Source organism: Moschus berezovskii, chromosome 7, assembly GCF_049115385.1.
Source record: "Moschus berezovskii isolate FMDL1 chromosome 7, NW_MosBer_1.0, whole genome shotgun sequence".
Classification (NCBI taxonomy): domain Eukaryota; kingdom Metazoa; phylum Chordata; class Mammalia; order Artiodactyla; family Moschidae; genus Moschus; species Moschus berezovskii.
Genome location: NC_142466.1, coordinates 33,560,777 through 33,583,341, shown reverse-complemented (window position 1 = coordinate 33,583,341; position 22,565 = coordinate 33,560,777). Strand labels below are relative to the sequence as shown.

Here is a 22,565-nt window from a genome sequence, read left to right as displayed (position 1 = left end):
TCTTTATGTCTTCTTTGGAGAAGTGTCTGTTTAGTTCTTTGGCCCATTTTTTGATTGGGTCATTTATTTTTCTGGAATTGAGCTGCAGGAGCTGCTTGTATATTTTGGAGATTAATTCTTTGTCAGTTGCCTCATTTGCTATTATTTTCTCTCATTCTGAAGATTGTCTTTTCACCTTGTTTATAGTTTCCTTTGTTGTGCAGAAGGTTTTATATTAATTAGGCCCCATTTGTTTATTTTTGCTTTTATTTCCGATATTCTGGGGGTGGGTCATGGAGGATCCTGCTGTGATTTATGTCGGAGAGTGTTTTGCCTACGTTCTCCTCTAGGAGTTTTATAGTTTCTGGTCTTACATTTATATCTTTAATCCATTTTGAGTTTATTTTTGTGTACGGTGTTAGGGAGTGTTCTAGTTTCATTTTACAAGTGGCTGACCAGTTTTCCCAGCACCACTTGTTAAAGAGACTGTCTTTTCTCCATTTTATATTCTTGCCTCCTTTGTCAAAATAAGGTGTCCATAGGTGCATGGATTTATCTCTGGGCTTTCTGTTTTGTTCCATTGATCTATATTTCTTTCCTTATGCCAGTACCATACTGTCTTGATGACTGTGGCTTTGTAGTAGAGCCTGAAGTCTGGCAGGTTGATTCCCCCAGTTCCATTCTTCCTCCTCAAGATTGCTTTGACTGTTCAAGGTTTTTTGTATTTCCATACAAATTGTGAGATTATTTGTTCTAGCTCTGTGAAAAATACCATTGGTAGCTTGATAGGGACTGCATTGAATGTATAAATTACTTTGGGTAGTATACTTATTTTCACTATATTTATTCTTCCAATCCATGAACACGGTACATTTCCCCATCTATTAGTGTCCTCTTTGATTTCTTTCACCAGTGTTTTATAGTTTTCTATATACGTCTTTTGTTTCTTTGGTAGACATATCCCTAAGTATTTTATTCTTTTCGTTGCAACAGTGAATGGAATAGTTTCCTTAATTTTTCTTTCTATTTTCTCTTTATTAATGTATAGTAATGCAAGGGATTTCTGCGTGTTGATTTTATATCCTGCAACTTTACTGTACTCATTGATTAGCTCTAGTAGTTTTCTGGTAGAGTCTTTAGGGTTTTCTGTGTAGAGGATCATGTCATCTGCAAACAGTGAGAGTTTTACTTCTTCTTTTCCAATTTGGATTCCTTTTATGTCTTTTTCTGCTCTGATTGCTGTGGCCAAAACTTCCAGAACTATGTTGAATAGTAGTGGTGAGAGTGGGCACCCTTGTCTTATTCCTGATTTTAGGGGAAATGCTTTCAATTTTTCACCACTGAGGATAATGTTTGCTGTGGGTTTGTCATATATAGCTTTTATTATGTTGAGGTATGTTCCTTCTATTCCCACCTTCTGGAGGGTTTTGATCATAAATGGATGTTGAATTTTGTCGAAGGCTTTCTCTGCATCTATTGAGATAATCATATGGTTTTTATTTTTCAGTTTGTTAATGTGGTGTATTACATTGATTGATTTGCGGATATTGAAGAATCCTTGCATTCCTGGGATAAAGCCCACTTGGTCATGATGTATAATCTTCTTAATGTGTTGTTGGATTCTGATTGCTAGAATTTTGTTAAGGATTTTTGCATCGATGTTCATCAGTGATATTGGCCTGTAGTTTTCTTTTTTTGTGGGATCTTTGCCAGGTTTTGGGATTAGGGTGATGTTGGTGTCATAGCATGAGTTTGGAAGTTTCCCTTCCTCAGCAATTTTCTGGAAGAGTTTGAGTAGAATAAGTGTTAGCTCTTCTCTAAATTTTTGGTAGAATTCAGCTGTGAAGCCGTCTGGACCTGGGCTTTTGTTTGCTGGAAGATTTCTGATTACAGCTTCTGTTTCTGTGCTTGTGATGGGTCTGTTAAGATTTTCTGTTTCTTCCTGGCTCAGATTTGGAAAGTTGTACTTTTCTAAGAATTTGTCCATTTCTTCCAAGTTGTCCATTTTATTGGCATATAATTGCTGATAGTATTCTCTTATGATCCTTTGTATTTCTGTATTGTTGGTTGTGATCTCTCCCTTTTCATTTCTAATTTTATTGATTTGGTTTTTCTCCCTTTGTTTCTTGATGAGTCTGGCTAGTGGTTTGTCAATTTTATTTACCCTGTCAAAAAACCAGCTTTTGGCTTTGTTGATTTTTGCTATGGTCTCTTTTATATCTTTTGCATTTATTTCTGCCCTAATTTTTAAGATTTCTTTCCTTCTACTAACCCTGAGGTTCTTCATTTCTTCCTTTTCTAGTTTCTTTAGCTGTAGAGTTAGGTTATTTAGTTGACTTTTTTCTTGTTTCTTGAGGTGTGCCTGTATTGCTATGAACCTTCCCCTTAGCACTGCTTTTACAGTGTCCCAGAGGTTTTGGGTTGTTGTGTTTTCATTTTCATTCATTTCTATGCATATTTTGATTTCTCTTTTGATTTCTTCTATGATTTGTTGGTTATCCAGCAGCATATTGTTCAGCCTCCATATGTTGGCATTTTTAATATTTTTCTTCCTGTAATTGAGATCTAATCTTACTGCATTGTGGTCAGAAAAGATGCTTGGAATGATTTCAATTTTTTTGAATTTACCAAGGCTAGATTTATGGCCCAGGATGTGATCTATCCTGGAAAATGTTCTGTGTGCACTTGAGAAAAAGGTGAAATTCGTTGTTTTGGGGTGAAATGTCCTATAGATATCTATTAGGTCTAACTGGTCTATTGTATCATTTAACGTTTGTGTTTCTTGTTAATTTTCTGTTTAGTTGATCTATCCATAGGTGTGAGTGGGGTATTAAAGTCTCCCACTCTTATTGCGTTGTAGTTAATTTCCCCTTTCATACTTGTTAGTAATTGTCTTACATATTGTGGTGCTCCTATGTTGGGTGCATAAATATTTATAATTGTTATATCTTCTTCTTGGATTGATCCTCTGATCATTATGTAGTGTCCTTGTCTCTTTTCACAGCCTTTGTTTTAAAGTCTATTTTATCTGATATGAGTATTGCTACTCCTGCTTTCTTTTGGTTTCTATTTGCGTGGAATATCTTTTTCCAGCCCTTCACTTTCAGTCTGTATGTGTCCCTCATTTTGAGGTGGGTCTCTTGCAGACAACATATATAGGGGTCTTGTTTTTGTATCCATTTAGCCAGCGTTTGTCGTTTGGTTGGGGCATTCAACCCATTTACATTTAATGTAATTATTGATAGGTATGATCCCGTTGCCATTTTCTTTATTGTTTTGGGTTCGAGTTTATACACCCTTTCTGTGTTTCCTGTCTAGTGAAGATCCTTTAGCATTTGTTGGAGAGCTGGTTTGGTGATGCTAAATTCTCTCAGCTTTTGCTTGTCTGTAAAGCTTTTGATTTCTCCTTCATATTTGAATGAGATCCTTGCTGGGTACAGTAATCTGGGCTGTAGATTATTTTCTTTCATCACTTTAAGTATGTCTTGCCATTCCCTCCTGGCCTGAAGAGTTTCTGTTGAAAGATCAGCTGTTATCCTTATGGGAATCACCTTGCGTGTTATTTGTTGCTTTTCCCTTGCTGCTTTTAATATTTGTTCTTTGTGTTTGATCTTTGTTAATTTGATTAATATGTGTCTTGGAGTATTTCACCTTGGGTTTATCCTGTTGGGGACTCTCTGGGTTTCTTGGACTTGGGTAATTATTTCCTTCCCCATTTTAGGGAAGTTTTCAACTATTATCTCTTCAAGTATTCTCTCATGGTCTTTCTTTTTGTCTTCTTCTTCTTGGATTCCTATGATTCGGATGTTGGGGCGTTTAACATTGTCCCAGAGGTCTCTGAGATTGTCCTCATTTCTTTTAATTTGTTTTTCTTTTTTCCTCTCTGTTTCATTTATTTCTACAATTCTATCTTCTAGTTCGCTTATCCTGTCTTCTGCCTCTGTTATTCTACTGTTTGTTCCCTCCAGAGTGTTTCTGATCTCATCTATTGCATTTTTCATTGTATATTGACTCTTTTATTTCCTCTAGATCATTGTTAAACCTTTCTTGCATCTTCTCGATCCTTGTCTCCAGGTTATTTATCTGTAACTCCAGTTTTTTTTCAAGATTTTGAATCATTTTCGCTGTCAATAATTGAAATTCTTTATCAGGTAGATTCCCCATATCTTCCTCTTTTGTTTGTGTTGGTGGGCATTTATCCTGTTCCTTTACTTGCTGGGTATTTCTGTGCCTCTTCATCTTGCTGTGCTTGGCGTGGCTTTTCCGTCTTCTGGCAGTTTGTGGAGTTCACTTTATTGTGTAGTTTCCTCACTGTGTGTGAGGTTAGATGGATGGCTTGTCAAGGTTCCCTGGTTAGGGAATCTTGTGTCAGTGTTCTGGTGGGTGGAGCTGGATTTCTTCTCTCTGGAGTGCAATGAAGTGTCCAGTAATGAGTTATGAGATGTCAATGGGTTGGGAGTGACTTTGGGCAGCCTGAATGTTGAAGCTCAGGTCTATTCTCCTGTGTTGCTGGAGAATTTGCGTGGTATGTCTTGCTCTGAAACTTGTTGACCCTTGGGTGGTGCCTGGTTTCAGTGTAGGTATGGAGGCATTTGATGAGCTCCTATAGATTAATGGTCCCTGGAACAGGAGTTCTCTGGTGTTCTCAGGAATTGGACTGAAGCTTCTGCCTCTGGTTTTCAGTCTTATTCTTGCAGTAGGCTCAAGACTTCTCCATCTGTCACTTCCAAGGCAGTTCCTTCTGTTTAGGCTCTTCTGTTTGCTGGTCTCTTCAGTGTCTGATTCCCGTCCTGACACAAGGGGGAAGTAGTGGACACTTTTTTAGGCTCAGCTGCTCAGTTGTGCTGTGGGGAGGGAGGAACACTGCTAACAAATATCCCTGGCGTCTGTGGGGAGTGCTTGCAGTGTCTCAGCTACAGTGGGATTGCCCCTGCTCACAGCATGTGTGCTTTCCCTGTTTATGCTGCTCAGGCTCTAGGTTGCTCTGCCGGGAACTGTCTGCGGCCGGCACTGGGTTGTATGCACTTCCCAGGTCTGAGCTGCTCAGGTTCAGGTACTCAGGTACTCCACAAAGGCACAGCCTCGGTTGGGCCTGCGTTTTGTGCCCTTCCCCGGTCCAAGCAGCTCAGGTGACCAGGTGTTTGGCAAGCGTGGTCCTTGCGACTTATTGCCTCCCTGGTCCCTGCCGCTCGGTTTTCTGGGTGTACAACCGGCGCACCTTCTCAGGCGGATATCGACCAGCCAGAACCCAAGAAGTCTTGGTTAGCAACGAAGCCTGCTTGCAGCTTGGTGTCGGATGCCTCTCTGGGGCCGCAATTGCCCGCTTCCGGCTCTGGCTGCCTCCCCTGCCTGTCTCAGCGGGGGATGGGCAGACTGCAGCCAGCTAGCTCTGCTCAGTCCTTTGTTCTTTGAGCGGGTCTGGTGGTGTCTTCAGTTCAGTTCAGTCGCTCAGTCGTGTCTGACTCTTTGCGACCCCATGAATCACAGCATGCCAGGCCTCCCTGTCCATCACCAATTCCCGGAGTTCACTCAAACTCATGTCCATCGAGTCGGTGATGCCATCCAGCCATCTCATTCTCTGTTGTCCCCTTCTCCTCCCGCCCCCAGTCCCTCCCAGCATCAGAGTCTTTTCCAGTGAGTCAACTTGTCACGTGAGGTGGCCAAAGTATTGGAGTTTCAGCTTTAGCATCAGTCCTTCTGATGAACACCCAGGATTGATCTCTGGTGGTGTCTTAGGTTGGGGCTTTTCGCTGGGTAGCTATCCCATAATCTGCTTAGCTATCTTAAGTTAGCACCCTCAGATTGCCCTCCGGGCATTCAGGCCCAGTCCTTACTCTAAGCGATGCCGTCCGTGCCTCCCTGCCAAGCCCCCACTTGCTAGTGGTGGGTGCTGGTGGTTGCGCCGCATCTCTGCTGAGAGTTACCGCTGGGCAGTTAGTCTGTGGATTTTAATTATTTCTTTTTTTCTCCATCTTATGTTGCCCTCTGCGGTTCCAAGGTTTGCCACAAACTCGCCAGTGAGTGTTTCCAGGTGCTTGGAAACTTCTTTTTTTTTAAGCCTCCCTTCCTGGGACGGATCTCCGTCCCTCCCTCTTTTGTCTCTCTTTTAATCTTTTATATTATTTCCTACCTCAATGGGCTGCTTTTCTGGGTGCCTGATGTCCTCTGCCGGCATTCAGAAGTGTTTTGTGGGATTTACTCAGCATTCAAATGTTCTTTTGATGAATTTGTGGGGGAGAAAGTGGTCTCCCTGTCCTATTCCTCTGCCATCTTCCTGTCTCTCCCCAAATATTATTTTAAAACTTTCAGAGAAGGATAGCCTATTTTTTTATTTAAAACTTTTCATTTTGTATTGGGGGATAGCCAGTTAAAAATGTTGTTGTAGTTTCAGATGAATAGCAAAGGGATTCAGCCGTATATATGCACGTGTATCTGTTCTCCCCCAAACTCCCCTCCCATCCTGGCTGCCACATTGAGCAGAGTTCCCTGTGCTATACAGTCGGTCCTTGTTGGTTATCTATTTTAAATATAGCAATGTGCACACAGTAGGATAGACTATTACATATTTTTTCTTTTCCTAAGTTTTCTTTTATCATTTTCTTTCTGTTTGAAGAGCTTTGCTTTTAAGGTAGGCCAAACATTCTCTAAGTTTTCCTTTACCTCATCTTCATTTGTAAAGGATATTTCCACTGAATAGAGTATTCTAGGTTGGCATTTTTTTTTTCTGGGCACTGGAACACTATATCACTTCTTTCTGGCCTCTATGGTTTCTGATGAAAAATACTTTTTTAATTGAATCGTTGCTCCCTTGAAAGTAATACATCATTCTCTCTAGGTATTTTTAATACTTTTTCCTGTTTCTTAACTCTTAAAATTTTGATTATGATATGTTTTGGCACAGATTTCTTTCTGTTTATTCTTTTGGGAGTTTTCTACATTCCATGAATCTCTAAATATGTGCCTTTTATCAAATTTGGGAAGTTTTGGCCATTATTTCTTCAAATATTTTTTCAGCCCCACATTCTTCTTAGTCTGGGACTCAGTTAATGTATATGTTAGATCTTTTAGTATTGTCCTACTGGTCTCTGAAGCTTTGTTCATTTTACTTTTTAGACTATTTTATCTCCATTGTCCAAGCTGGGTAATTTTTATTGTTCTGTCTTCAAAATTCTTCCTTCTTTTGTCTGGCATCTCTTATTTAGCCCATGCAGTAAGGGTTTTTTTTTTTTTTTTTCTTAATTTTAGTTATTGTGGTTTCAGTTCTGAAATTTCTGTTTGATTTTTCTTTATATCTCTTATTTATTTGCTGAGATTTTCTTATTTTTTTCAAGATTATACATAACCATTCTTTGGAGCATCTTAATCATGGCTGTTTTTAAATCCTTATCAAGTAATTCTGACTTGTATGTTATCTTGCTATCATTTCTTAGTTCTTTCACAATCAGGTTGAGATCTTCTTTGTTCTTGGTATGATAAGTGATTTTCAATAGTCTCTTGGATATTGTAATATTATGTTTTGAGACTCTGGATCTTATTTAACTCTTTTACTTTAGCAAACCTCTGATGACATCATGCCTGAGGGAGAAGGTCACACTGTTACTGTCAGGAAGGGTGGGAGTCTTAGCTGCTAACTTGACCCCTGCTGACATCACATGGAAGGTGTTGTGGAAGGATACCTCATTACCACTTGATGGGCATGGAAGTCCAGGCTTCTTATTTGGTTTCATTGATAGAAAGAGCTAGGCTGTTACTTCTTCTTCTTCTTTCTCCAGTGGTATATCGCTGGAGTGGTTATTATCAATAAGATTTCTGTCTTGCTAGTCTGTCCCTTTCCTGGTTCTTTGGCTTGAAAGAACAAACTTTCCTTGAGACATTTAGTTTGTGTCTTTTCGCATTTCTCCAGTATTAAATTGAGAATTTTAGGAGGAAAGAAGAAAGCTACGGAACTTATCACTGTGATTTGTTCTTCTAGTGTTGTTCCTCACTCCTAAGGTACTTTTCCTATCCTTCTCTTTGCCTTTCGGAGTCTTCCTGTATTTGTTTTATGTACTGATTTTCCTCAACTGTTGATGAGGTTCTGTCTTGATAAACCCATCCTAAGTTTAGCATATCATAAGTTAAAAAAGCATTTAACATATCTACCCTGAATGCTTGCTAAGTCACTTTTGTGTCCAACTCTTTGTGATTCCATGGACTGTAGCATGCCAGTCTCCTCTCTTCAAGGAATTCTCCATGAAAGAATATTGGAATGGGTTGTTATGCCCTCCTCTAGGGGATCTTTCTGACCCAGAGATGGAACCCACATCCCTTATGTCTCCTGCATTGGAAGGCGGGTTCTTTACTACTAGTGCCAACTGGGAATCCCATAACTACCCTGTGCTGTGCTTAGTCACTCAGTCATGTCTGACTCTTTGCGACCCCATGGACTGTGGCTTGCCAGGCTCTCCCGTCCCTGGGATTCTCCAGGCAAGAACACTGGAGTGGGTTGCCACTTCCTTCTCCAATTTGTGAAAGTGAAAAGTGAAAGTGAAGTCGCTCAGTCGTGTCCGACCCTTAGTGACCCCATGGACTACAGCCAACCAGGCTCCTCCATCATGGGATTTTCTAGGCAAGAGTACTGGAGTGGCTTGCCATTGCCTCCTCCGTAACTACCCGCTACCTGATATCATATCTTAGTCTACCTTAACTTAAATGCATCTGAACACTTAAATATGCCTGCAGTTGGGAAAATCATCTCATGCAAAACCCATTTTATAATAAAGTGTTAAATATCTCATGTAATTTACTAAGTAGTGTACTGAAAGTGAAAAATAAAATGGCTGTATGGGTATAGAATGGTTGTAAGTTGTAAATGGCTGTTTACTCTTGTGATTGTATGACTGGCTGGAGCTGCAACTCTCCTTCAGCTGCCCATCATCATGCCAAAGTATCTTTCAGGATGCCACTAGCCCGGGAAAAATCAAAGTTCAAAATTCTAAGTACGATTTCTACTGAATGCATATTGCTTTCGTACTATTGTTAAGTTGACAAGTCATTGTCAAACTATTGTAAATAAAGGACCACCTGTAATTGTGTTCAGAGCTTTTATATTTAATTAATGGGAAGAATAAGGGTAATATATCTACTTGTCAGGAACCAGAAGTTCCAGCTGTTTTTTCTATGGACCAGGCACTCAATTTTATCACACATGTTGAGTTTTTGACCATCTGAATTAAATGCTATTAACCATATATAAATATCAGATTTTATTTTGAGTGATATAGGTGACTAATACAAAGTGTTTCCTTGCTCCAAAAACTACTTCAGGCTTTATAAAAGTTTTGTTTCCAGTGCAGATCAGGGTTCTTAAAAAATAAATGATATCATCAATGTAGGAATGTTTTTGGCAGTTATCTTAGAGTTATAAAGTCATTTTATTAGTTATATCTTTTCCAAATATTTGTAATTCTATTTCAAGAAAATAAAAAATTGTTGAAAAATTTCACTTTGAAATAGATTCTTAGGATCTTTAAATTTTTTAAATAATGTGAACTGATATACATAATAAGGCTGTTCACTGTAGTATTTTTGTAGTAGTGAAGAATAAGAAGCAATCTAAATCTCCATAATTAACTGATATAAGTGCATCATGATATATTAATATGTTTTTATTGTTCAGTAGCTAATTCACGTCCAACTCTTTGCAACTCAATGTACTGCAGCATGCCTGGCTCCCTTGTCCTTCACTATCTCCTGGAGTTTGCTCTAATGTATGTCCACTGAGTTGGTGATACTATATTTATCTTAAATGTAATGTGAGCTATGCTGCATTTAACATGAATGAATTGGATCTATAAAGCAACGTATAGATCCTCAAAAGCAAAAGTTGAGTGAAATGAAGAAAATTCAATAATAGTATATTTACTATGTTCACTATAAATATAGAAATTTAAGTCATAGAATAGCACTGATTTGTGAATATATGTGTGTGTGCACATACAAACACACACATATATCCACAAAAATATAGTTCTATATAATTGTATACACAGATATATATATATATATATAGTATGTAAAAATGTAAGGTACTGATTATTTCTAGGGAGGGAATAAAGGTGGAATAACAGAATTGTTCACTTCAGTTCAGTCGCTCAGTTGTGTCCGACTCTTTGTGACCCCATGGACTGCAGCACGCCATGCCTCCCTGTCCATTGCCAGCTCCCAGAGTTTACTCAAACTCATGTCCGTTGAGTCAGTGATGCCATCCAACCATCTCATCTTCTGTTGTCCCCTTCTCCTCCCGCCTTCAATCTTTCCCAGCATCAGGGTCTTTTCAGATGAGTCAGTTCTTCACATCAGGTGGCCAAAGTATTGGAGTTGCAGCTTTAGCATCAGTCCTTCAATGAATATTCAGGACTGATTTCCTTTAGGATGGACTGGTTGGATCTCCTTGCAGTCCAAGGGACTCTCAAGAGTCTTCTCCAACACCACAGTTCAAAAGCATCATATCTTCGGCACTCAGCTTTCTCTATAGTCCAACTCTCACATCCATACATGACTACTGGAAAAACCATAGCCTTGACTAGATGGACCTTTGTTGGCAACGTAATTGTTGTTGTTGTTAAATCGCTCAGCGTTGTGTAACTCTTTGCAACCCCATGGACTGCCGCATGCCAGGCTTCGCTGTCCTTCACCTTCTCCCAGAGTTTGCTCAAACTCATGTCCATTGAGCTGGTGATGCCTTCTAATCATCTCATCCTCAGTAACAAAATAATTTATTTTTTTCACAAAAATGAAAACTGTAGATTAACTATTACATAATATTAGTATTTTAAAAATCCAAGTAATTGGTCCATTAATGTTGGTTGCCTTAGTCTACATAACTTTTTGTGAGTGAGACATTTTTCTGCCTTTTAAAGTGTGTACTTAAAAAATAGTAATCTCCCATGTCAACCCATATGCAAGGATGTTAACTACAGAATTATTTATAATTATGAAAAATGGAAACAACCAAAATAGCAGCTGATATACCTGTATAGCTAAAAGTTAGCTGTATAGCTAAATTATTTCATTATATATATTATAATGGTATTATATTCTTACCATACATGCAAGAATACTGGAGTGGATAACCATTCCCTTCTCCAGAGGAACTTCCCAACCCAGAGTTCGAACCCTGGTCTCCTGCATCGCAGGCAGTTTCTTTACCAGTTGAGCTACAGGGAAGTCCTTAACTATAGAATTATTTATAATTATGAAAAATGGAAACAACCAAAATAGCAGCTGAAAGTTAGCTGCATAGCTACATTAAGCTAAAAGTTAGCTGTATAGCTACATTATTATATTATATATATTATAATGATATTATATTCTTACCATACATAGAAATCAATTCTAGGTGGACTACAGGTCTAAATTTGAAAGATTAGGTAATAAAACTTTTAAGGAAAATCATAGAAGAGCATCTTTTTGTCTTTGTAGTAGACAAAGATTTAATGAATAGACTAAGTTTAAATTAAAATTTGGTAAACAGGGCTGTGTTAAAATCAAGAACTTCTGTTCATTGAAAGATACCATTCAGTTAATCAAAAGGTAACTTTCAGAGCCCAGAAAGATATGTCAGAGCACAAAAAGACAAAGGTATATGTCTAGCAAAGGGCTAATACCTAGAATATATAGTTCCTGTGAATAAATAAGAAAAGGACTTTCAATCCAATAGAAACATGAGCAAAATATTTGAACAAATATTTCACAAAGGAACTATCACCAGATAGGCAGTAGACATATGAAAAAGCACTCAAATTGCTTTGTCCTCTTTTACTGTTTTTTTTTTTTTTTTCCAATTTGGAAGTTTACATCATTGTAGGTCTTCTTTTCTAATATATGCATGTAATGATCTAGAAATGCGTGTAGGCACTACTTTAGCACTTCACAAATTTTCAAAGGTTGTGTTTTATTTTTTATAAGTTCAAATATTTTCTAATTCCTCTTAGATTGTTCATTGAGAAAAAAGTATTTTAAAGTAGTTTCTTTAATTTCATATATCTGGGGAAATTGGTGTTGGACATAATTGGTGTTGATTTCTACTTTAAGTGTATTGATATTGTGGCCATAGAAAATAATTTGCATGATTTAGTTTTTTAAAATTTTATTTAAAATGTTTTATGTTTCAATACTATAGTTTTGTTTTGATGCAAGTCCATAGCACTTGAAAACAATATGTGTTTTGATGTTATTGGACAGACTTTTATAAATTTTCAGTGAAGAGTTTTCATTCTATGTCCTTACTGGTTTCTGTCCATTTTTTCCTGTTATGTCAGAGAAGTATGTATAAAATTTCAGTTTAAATATTTTCAGATATATTAAAACACCTTGTTAGCACAGACTTCGGAGAAGGCAATGGCACCCCACTCCAGTACTCTTGCCTGGAAAATCCCATGGATGGAGGAGCCTGTTAGGCTGCAGTCCATGGGGTTGCTAAGAGTCGGACACGACTGAGCAACTTCACTTTCACTTTTCACTTTCATGCATTGGAGAAGGAAATGGCAACCCACTCCAGTGTTCTTGCCTGGAGAATCCCAGGGACGGGGGAGCCTGGTGGGCCGCTATCTATGGGGTCGCACAGAGTCGAACACGACTGAAGTGACTTAGCAGCAGCACAGACTTAGAGTACCCTGTTTATTGGAATGACTCTTTTGGGTTCTTTGCTGAGTACCCCTAATGTTCAGCGAGATTCTTCCCTCTAGCAGGTTAGAATTCACATGTCTCCCAGTGCCATGAGAGCTCTGCAAATAGTTCTGAAGCGCTAGTCGTTCTCAGCTTGCCTTATTGAATTTGTGTGCAACAAAATATTCAGCCAAAGACTCAAATGAATTCTAATGCAAATTTCTACAGCTCCTCCTCTGTAGCTTCCTCCTCTCTGAGTACTGTGCTTTACAAATTCCAAACATTTCAGCTTTCCCAAACTCCAGTCTCTTTTTCTTCAGATCACAGAAGATTCCCTCTTCCTACATCATGACATCATCATGAGTGCCTCCTGGCAGAAATCTAGGCTCTCCTTAGGACTCTCTTTGTTGATCAAAGTTCACTGTAGTCTGTTCTCCACCATCTGAATACAGTCACCTCACATAATTTGTCCATTCAGAAGTAGATTTTGAATTGTGGTTCTCATACCAAAGAGAAAATCAGAAACAGCAGAATAAATGGGTAATAAATCTGAGTCTCTAAGTAGCCAATGTTCATCTTGCTTGGGAGTGCCTGGGCACTTACTCTGTCAGCTACTTTTCCAAATACTCATTAAGATGTGTTTTTTGTTGGTACTTATTTTGACTCAAGAACAGGGCAGTCCCTAATGTCTATAAATGTTTCACGTTAACAGTACAGACTTTGTGAATTCTTCCTTAAAAAGAAACAAAAACAAAACTGTAAGCATAAAATACCTCTAAAGAAGCATGAAATAACATTTCCAACAGTTGTAGCCCTGTGTTCCACTGGGTTAGTGATCTAAGTAAGAGCCAAAGAAAACTAAGTTAAGATGAGCTACATCTGGTTTTTCTTTGTGGGGCCATCTTGCTACATTATGTTCTATGTTCTTAGCAAAACAAAGCAAGAACCTAATTTAAACTTAATCACCTTGTGGTTGGGTATAGATGTGTGTGCTTCCCAGGTGGCTCAGTGGTAAAGAATCTACCTGCCAATGCAGGAGCACAGCAGATGCAGGTTCGCTCCCTTGATCGAGAAGATCCCCAGGAGGAGGAAATGGCAACTACTCCAGTATTCTTTCCTGGAAAATCCTTTGGACGAAGAAGCTTGGCAGGCTACAGTCCATGGGGTCGTGAAGAGTTGGACATGACTGAGCATGGATGCATATATGTGTGCATGTTTCTTTGCCCTTCCCATCAACCTGTAATCTAAGTGTAACCTAATTTCAAATGTCTAAGATTCCAATTTGTTAAATCTTTATATATGTGTATTTATGTTTCTATGAACAAAAATATAATTATTTGTATCAAACTATAAACAATTTTTTTCAGGAAGTAAACTGAGTCGGGGGAAGCAGAGATTACTTGTTTTGTTTTTTTCCACTTTTATATACCTTTTAATTTGAATTATTTTAAGAATTATATTTCTTGTTTAGTACATAAAAATTTAAAATTGTTGTATCTTCCTAGCAAATCATTTCTTTCACTGTTATATAAGGACCATATTTATCCTTAATATTTTTCTTAGTGTATATTTCATTTTTTGTGATTCTTTTAAAGATATTTCTTTCCTTCAATTTGATTATATTTTTAGTTCATTTTTGTGCTCTGCTAGTTTGTAAAGTTATGTTTCCATTCTTTAAACGTTTTTTTCCTGAAATTATAACATACTTCATTTATTTGACAGCCTTAATTTCTTCAGGATGCTTCTAGTCTTCTTTTTCAATGCAAGGATCTTCAAATGCTTCAATTCTGATCCTCTCATTCATCTAATATCATTTTGTTGTTCAGAATGTTGGTTTTACCTTCACTTAGATATTTTGATTGCTTTGCTTAATAAATGTTTGCTTGCTGTTAATGTACACATTTATACTTCTTTCATCATCATTTCCTATTTTGTTGTATACATTGCTTTTGAGTTTGTTTTCTTCCTGAAATAGAATATTCTTTAATAGTTCTTTAATATAAGACCTGTGAGTAGTAAACCATGGAATATGGAAAATATTACTTATTTTCCATCTGATTTTCTTATTAATATCAGAAGCTTGCTGTCTTTCCTGAATTCATTAATTGTTGATTTTTTTTTCTCATTCTATTGATTTTAGAATTGTCTTGTTTTCTTTGGTGTCCTCAGTTTTGGTGTGTTCCTAGTGTAAATATAGTTTTATTAATTCTGCTTTCAATTTTTGATACTCTCTTAATCTTTTAATTAATATTTTTATTGGTTCTCAATCTTCAGTTATTGTATATTAAATATTGTCTCCCCACCCCACCCCCATTTTCTCAATTCTCTCTTCAAATAATTTCTATTAGATGCTTGCTGGCCTTCTCATTCCAACAAGCTATATACATAGTTACTGTTTCCTTTGCTTTGTTTCTTTGTGTTATCTTTAATTTTACAAAGTTTTATTAGCTTTGTTTGTGTGCCATTTAATCCATCCACTGAATTTTAAATTTCAGTTATTATGTTGTTATTACTAGCTTTACTTATTTTATATATTAGCATTTCTGGATATAGTAGTTGGTTCTTTTTTTAAAATTTGTCTTCTCTCAAAACCCCTATTCTTTTTCATATATATTTATAATTAAAAAAAATTTTTATCACCATTTTAAAAACTCTAATTTTGTAAGAATTCATTTAAAATTATTGTGTTATCTCTGTTTCCTTGTAGATTCTCCCCTTTTGAATGGGGTGATATACAGACTGTCATTTATGGCTTTGAGCTTATTTATATTTACTCTTATTTACAAACATGACTTCTTTGAGAATTATTTTCTGTCGTGGCTTTCCTCTTGTCCATTCCCTCAGTTTTAGACACTTCTCTGTAGTGGATGATTGTGTCTGCTGGAACTCTCAATCTACATAGGTCATAAACCTGTCTTTACATTACTGTCATTTCTTCAGGTCTCTGTAAACATATAATGGCTCAATTTTAATGTCAGTAATATAGAAAATGTGGAGAAGGAAATGGCAACCCACTCCAGTATTCTTGCCTGTAGAATCTCAAGGACGGAAGAACCTGGTGAGCTATGGTCTGTAGGATCGCACAGAGTCAGACACGACTGAAATGACTTGGCAGCAGCAGCAGCAATATAGAAAATGAATTGAAAAAGAAATTCAAGAAGGCAAAGTGGTTGTCTGAGGATGCTTTGCAGATAGCTGAGGAAAGAAGAGAAGCAAAAGGCAAGGGAGAAAGGGAAAGATGTATCCAACTGAATGAAGAGTTCTAGAGAATAGCAAGGAGAAAAAAGAAGGCCTTCTTTAATGAGCAATACAAAGAAATAGGGGAAAACAACAGAATGTAAAAGACTGGAGATCTCGTCAAGAAAATTGAAACTATCAAAGGAACATTTCATGCAAGGATGGGCACAATAATGTCCGGAAATTGTATGGACCTAACAGAAGCAGAAGAGATTAAGAAGAGGTGGCAGGAATACACAGAAGAACTATACAGAAAAGGTCTTCATGACCCAGATAGCCATGATGGTGTGGTCACTCACCTAAAGCCAGACATCCTGGAATGTGAAGTCAAGTGGGTCTTAGAAGGCATTACTACAGACAAAGCTAGTGGAGGTGACAAAATTCCAGCTGAGATATTTCAAATCCTAAAAGATGATGCTGTGAAAGTGCTGCAGTCAATATGCCAGCAAATTTGGAAAACTCAGCAGTGGCCACAGGACTGGAAAAGGTTGGTTGTCGTTCCAGTCCCAAAGAAAGGCAATACCAAAGAATGTTCAAGCTATCATACATTTGCACTCATTTCACATGCTATTAAGGTCATGCTTAAGCCCTTCAAGCTAGCCTTTAACAGTACATGAACTGAGAATTTCCACATGTACAAACTGGGTTTTGAAGAGCCAGAGGAACCAGAGATCAAATTGCCAACATTTGTTGAATCATGGAGAAAGCAAAGGAATTATAGAAAAACATCTACTTCTGCTTCATTGACTACTAAAGCCTTTGACAGTGTGAATCACAACAAACTGTGAAAAATTCTTAGAGACGAGAGTACCAGACCACCTTACCTGTCTCCTGAGATCAAGAAGCAAAAGTTAGAACCAGACCTGGAAAAACTGGCCGGTTTAAAACTATTAAAGCAGTACAAGGCAGTATATTGTTACTCTGCACATTTAACTTACATGCAGAGTACATCATGTGAAATGCTGAACTAGATGAATCACAAGCTCTAGTCAAGATTTCCAGGAGAAATATCAACATCCTCAGATAGGCAGATGATAACCTTTTTAATGGCAGAAAGCAAAGAGGAACTAAAGAGCCTCTTAATGAGGGTGAAAGAGGAGAGCAAAAAATCTGGCTTAAACGTAACATTCAAAAAACTAAAATCATGGCATCTGGTCCCATCACTTCCTGGCAGAAATTGGGAAACAGTAGAAACAGTGACAGACTTGATTTTCTTGGACTCCAAAATCACTGCAGATGGTGACTGCAGCCATGAAATTGGAAGACACTTGCTCCTTGGAAGGAAAGCTGTGACAAACCTAGATAGTGTATTAAAAAGCAGAGATATCACTTCGTCAACAAAGATCTGTCTAATCAAAGCTAAGGTTTTTTTTCCAGTAGTCATGTACAGGTGTGAGAGTTGGTCTACAAAGAATGCTGAGCAACTAAGAATTGATTCTTTCAAACTGTGATACTGGAGAAGACTTGAGAGTCCCTTGGACTTCAAAGAGATCAAACCAGTCCATCCTAAAGGAAATCAACCTTGAATATTCTTTGGAAGGACTGATGACAACCTACTCCAGTATTCTTGCCTGGAGAATTCCATGGACAGAAGAGCCTGGTGGGCTACAGTCCATGGGGTGATAGAGTTGGACACAACAGAGTGACTAACACTTTCACTTTTGGGCTTCCCTGGTAGCTCAGCTGGTAAACAATCTGCCTGAAATACAGGAACTCCTGGTTGGATCCCTGTGTTGGGAAGATCTGGAAAAAGGCTAGGCTACCCACTCCAGTGTTCTTGGGCTTCCCTGGTGACTCAGATGGTAAAGAATCCACCTGCAATGTGGGAGACCTGGGTTCGATCCCAGGGTGGGGAAGATCCCCTGGAGAAGGGAATGGCTATCCACTCCAGTATTCTTGCCTGGAGAATTCCAGACAGAGGAGCCTTTCGGGCCCCAGTTCATGGGGTTGCAAAGAGTTGGACACAACTGAGCAACTTTCACTTTCACTTGATGCTGAAGCTGATGCTCCAATACCTTGGCCACTTGGTGTTGAGAGCTGACTCATTGGAAAAGACCCCGACGCTAGGAACAATTGACAGCAAAAGGGAAAAAAAGAGGGCAGCAGAGGATGAGGTGGTTAGATAGCATCACTGACTCAGTAAACATGAAGAACTTGAGCAAACTCTAGGAGATAGTGGAGGACATAGGAGCCTGGTGTGCTACGGTCTATGACTTAGTAACTCAACAGCAACAATATATACCTGTGTTTCTGATCACACATGGTTGACTCTTTCTTGCCCTTAGACTGGACAAAAAGCTTCTTTTTAATGGAACTTCAGCCAGATAAGCTCAGGTATTCAGGTTTTCATTCCGAAAATGTGTCCCAGCTTCCTGCAGTTAATCCAGTTTTGTGTCTCATGAAGGTCCATGAAGGTCCCTGTGGATAAATTTTCATGTCCACTCTGGTTTCATGGTTGGAGCTCTCCATGGATGTTATTTAATCCAGGTCCCTTGTCGTGGTAGCTCAGTCTCATTTTAGTAGTAAGGGTTTTTTGCCTTTATTTGGCATCTTTAGATTTACTGTCTCTGTTTTCAGTGATATGTATTAATGTTTTATTATTATTTTACATTGTATATCTGTGTGTTAGAAAGTGATCTGGTAAGTCAATAGATTTTTTTAACTAATGTGGTTTATGTTTTTTAATTATTTAGTATCTTTATTTCCGTTCCGTTCCGTTGCTCAGTCGTGTCCAACTCTTTGCAACCCCGTGGACTGTAGCCTACCAGGCTTCTCTGTCCATGGGATTCTCCAGGCAAGAATACTGGAGTGGGTTACCGTTTCCTTCTCCAGGGGATCTTCCTGACCCAGGGATCGAACCCCGGTCTCCTGCATTGGAGGCAGATGCTTTAACCTCTGAAACTCAGTTGAAACATTTTGCTTTAGAGATGTCATTAAAATTCAATTTTAATTGTTAGGATTTGTTAATATTAATATGTTCTAGCTTTTTATTTAACTACTAATTCATGTATTTTAAAAATATTTTTGCCACCTTTATATGTTTGCCATATTTTTCTTAACTTAAATATTTAAAATAATTGTTTATTATGTTAATTTTCATAGAATGAATCTTCAAGAAGAACTGGATAAACTTAAAGTACATATGTCTGTTGATAAAGCAACAATACAAGAATTGAATACATTTATGGCAGAGAGAAGAGAAGGTAACTTTGTCAGAATAAATATTCAATGTAGTCAGTTTAAAATTGCCCAGCTTTTTGTGTTTTATTTTCAGCTTCTAAGAATCTTACCCTGTTCTCAATTTTTCTATTGCTTTACTCCTTCATATCTTATTAGCATTTTCATCTTTCATTAGAAAATCAAGTAGAGAGAACACTTAAAAGTTAGGTTTATAGTTTATTAAAATTTTAAAGAAATATTTGATAAAGAGAGAATATTCATATTTATTATTTATTGATGAAGTTTTATTGGTTATGTTTGTTCAAAGTTTTATAAGTAATATAGAGTTATTGATAATATAGAGATAGTTACTATCAATAATTCATTTATATTTTCATATGACATTACATTTTCTAGAAGTGATGTGGTTCTCACCTGGAGTCACAGTCTTAGAGCTAGAAGGAAACTTGGAGATCTCCAAATCTGAAACCTGCCTGAACCCTAGCCTGAGAGTATTTAGAAAAAGGAGATTATCTATTTCAATTGCAAAATTTTCCTTTGTTAAAATCAAGATAAGTGTATTTCCTATGTGACTTCAGTCCATCCTCAAGTAACCTCATTAAAAAAAGTAAATAAGGTTGATATGACAGAGTTTCTTCTTATTTAACCTTGCTACAGCTTAATTGTTACCACTGTACTTTTTAGGTGTTGACAAGTTACAATTAATAATTTATACTTAGTTATTTGTACTTAATAATTTGTATGTAATATTTGAATGTTTATAATCACTCATCTGGATTTTGTCCCAATTACTTTGTTGTTCCAGTTTCACTTATTTAGTATACTCATGACTTGTCAAGGCCGATATTTGAATCCTTCTGTTTTACACCATTGATTTATGTCATATTTTAAACTTTGGAGAAGGGAATGGCTGCCCACTCCCGTATTCTGGGCTGGAGAATTCCATGGACTGTATAGTCCATGGGGTCACAAAGAGTCGGACGTGACTTGACTGACTTTCACTTAAGCTTACTCTTTTTTTTTTTTTTGCCATAGATCAAGGCAGTGACCGACCATTAGTGACTACTAAGATCACTAGGTGAAATACTCATGAGACCTTTATTTTTACTACTCTTTTTTTCTTTTCTTTTTTTTTTTAACCATGCCCTGCGACATGTGGATCATAGTGCCCCAACCAGGGCTCAAACCTGTGCTCCCTTCTTTTTTCTTTTTGTTTTCTTTTTACCTTTTGACCCCCTTCACCCATTTCTTTTATCACCTCTGTTAATCATCAGTTTGTTGTCTGTATTTCTGAGCTTCTTTGTTTCTTTAGATTGCACATATGAGAGATATCATACATTATTTGGTTTTCTCTCTCTGACTTACTTTATTTAGCATAATGTCTGTGAGGCCCATCCATGTTATCACAAATGTCAAGATGCTGTTCTTTTTTATGACTGAATAATATCCATTGTATTATGCCACAATTTCTTTCTATCATCCATCAATGAACACCTAGGTTATTTCCATATCTTGGCTATCATAAACAGCACTGTAATGAACATTGGGGTGTATATATCTTTTCATGTTAGTGTTTTCATCTTCTTTGGATAAATACCCAGAAGTAGAATTGCTGGATCATATGGTAGTTCTATTTTTATTTTTTTTAAGAACCTCTGTATTGTTATACAAAGTGACTGCACTTCTTTACATTCCCATCAGAAATGCACAAGGGTTCTCTTTTCTCCACATTCTCACCAAGATTTTTTACTTTCTGTCTTTTTCATAATAGATATTCTAAAAGATATGAGATGATATCTCAGTATGGTTTTGATTTGCTTTCCCTAATGATTAATGATGTTGAACATCTTTTCACGTATCTGTTGGCCATCTGTACGGGCATTTCTAGGAGATATTGTGAGGTATTTTTTCCATATCACCACAATAAAATGAATATTGCTATAAAGCAGGCCACATGATTTATGTGTTTTCCCAGAATACATAAAAATTGTATTTATACTATATTGTAGTTTATTAAGTGTACAATAGCATTATGTCTAAAAAATGTACTTACCTTAATTAAAAAGCACTTTATTGCTAAAAAATGCTATCTGTCATCTGAGTTTTCAGTGGGTGGTAATCCTTTTGCGTGAGGAGGGCTTGAAATATTGGGAAAATTACCCAAATGTGGAACAAAGACATAAAATGACCAAATGCTGTTAGAAATGGCACCTGTAGACTTGGCTTACAGAAGGTTACCACACATACTCAATTTGTTGAAAAACACAGTGTCTAGGAAGAAGAGTAAAGCAAAGCATACTAAAGCAAATTATGCCTGTATGTCTTCTTTTGAAGAATGTTTAAATCTTCAGCCCATTTTTAAATTGGCCCATAATTTTCATTTTTTTGGTGTCCTTTTCTGGTTTTGGTATCAAGATAATATTGGCTGTGTAAAATGAGTTTGGAAGAGCTCCCTTCTCTTAAATATTTGGGAAGAGTTTGAGAAGAATTGATATTAATTCTCTAAATATTTTGTAGAATTCATTAATGAAGCCATCTGATCCTGGTTTTTGTTTGTTGGGAGGCTTTTGATTACTGATTCAGTCTCCATACCAGTTATAAATCTGTTCAGAGCTGGTTCTTTGAAAAGATAAATAAAATTGAAAAGCCTTTAGCTATACGTATAAGAAAAAAAGAGAGAACTCAAAATAAAAAATGAAACAGGAGATGTTACAACTGATAACACGGAAATACAATACAAAGAATCATAGGAAACTACTTATAATAAATAAATTCCAACAAATTGCTCAACCTAGAAAATACCAGCAGCAGCAGCAGAAAATACATGGATAAATTCCTGGAAACATACCACCTAGTAAGACTGAACTATCATGAAATATTAAATCTGAGGAGAACAACTACTGTATTACTGTCTGTTTCTACTATTCAGTTCAGTTCCGTTCAGTTCAGTCGCTCAGTCATGTCTGACTCTTTGCGACCCCATGAATCACAGCACGCCAGGCCTCCCTGTCCATCACCAACTCCCGGAGTTCACTCAAACTCATGTCCATCGAGTCGGTGATGCCATCCAGCCATCTCATTCTCCGTCATCCCCGTCTCCTCCCACTCCCAATCCTTCCCAGCATCAGAGTCTTTTCTAGTGAGTCAACTCGTCGCATGAGGTGGCCAAAGTACTGCAGTTTCAGCTTTAGCATCAGTCCTTCCAATGAACACCCAGGATTGATCTCCTTTAGAATGGACTGGTTGGATCTCCTTGCAGTCCAAGGGACTCTCAAGAGTCTTCTCCAGCACCACAGTTCAAAAGCATCAATTCTTTGGCGCTCAGCTTTCTTCACAGTCCAACTCTCACATCCATACATGACCACGGGAAAAACCATAACCTTAACTACACGGGCTATTAGGTCTCTTAATATTTGCTTTCTATATTTAGGTGCACTTATGTAGGGTGTATGAATATTTGCAAATGTTAAATCCTCTTGTTGAACAACTTCATCATTATTTAATATCCATCTTTCTTTTCT

At 37.4% G+C, this 22,565-nt stretch overlaps 1 protein-coding gene across 1 annotated transcript in view; it reads left to right on the top strand.

Annotated features, from left to right (window-relative positions):
- CNTLN (centlein) overlaps positions 1 to 22,565 on the top strand; it is a 341,044-nt gene that overhangs the window by 206,909 nt on the left and 111,570 nt on the right. The window contains exon 13 of the mRNA XM_055428174.2: positions 18,967 to 19,067. Within this exon, the coding sequence (XP_055284149.2) occupies positions 18,967 to 19,067 (101 nt within the window). The remainder of the gene's footprint in view (positions 1 to 18,966; positions 19,068 to 22,565) is intronic.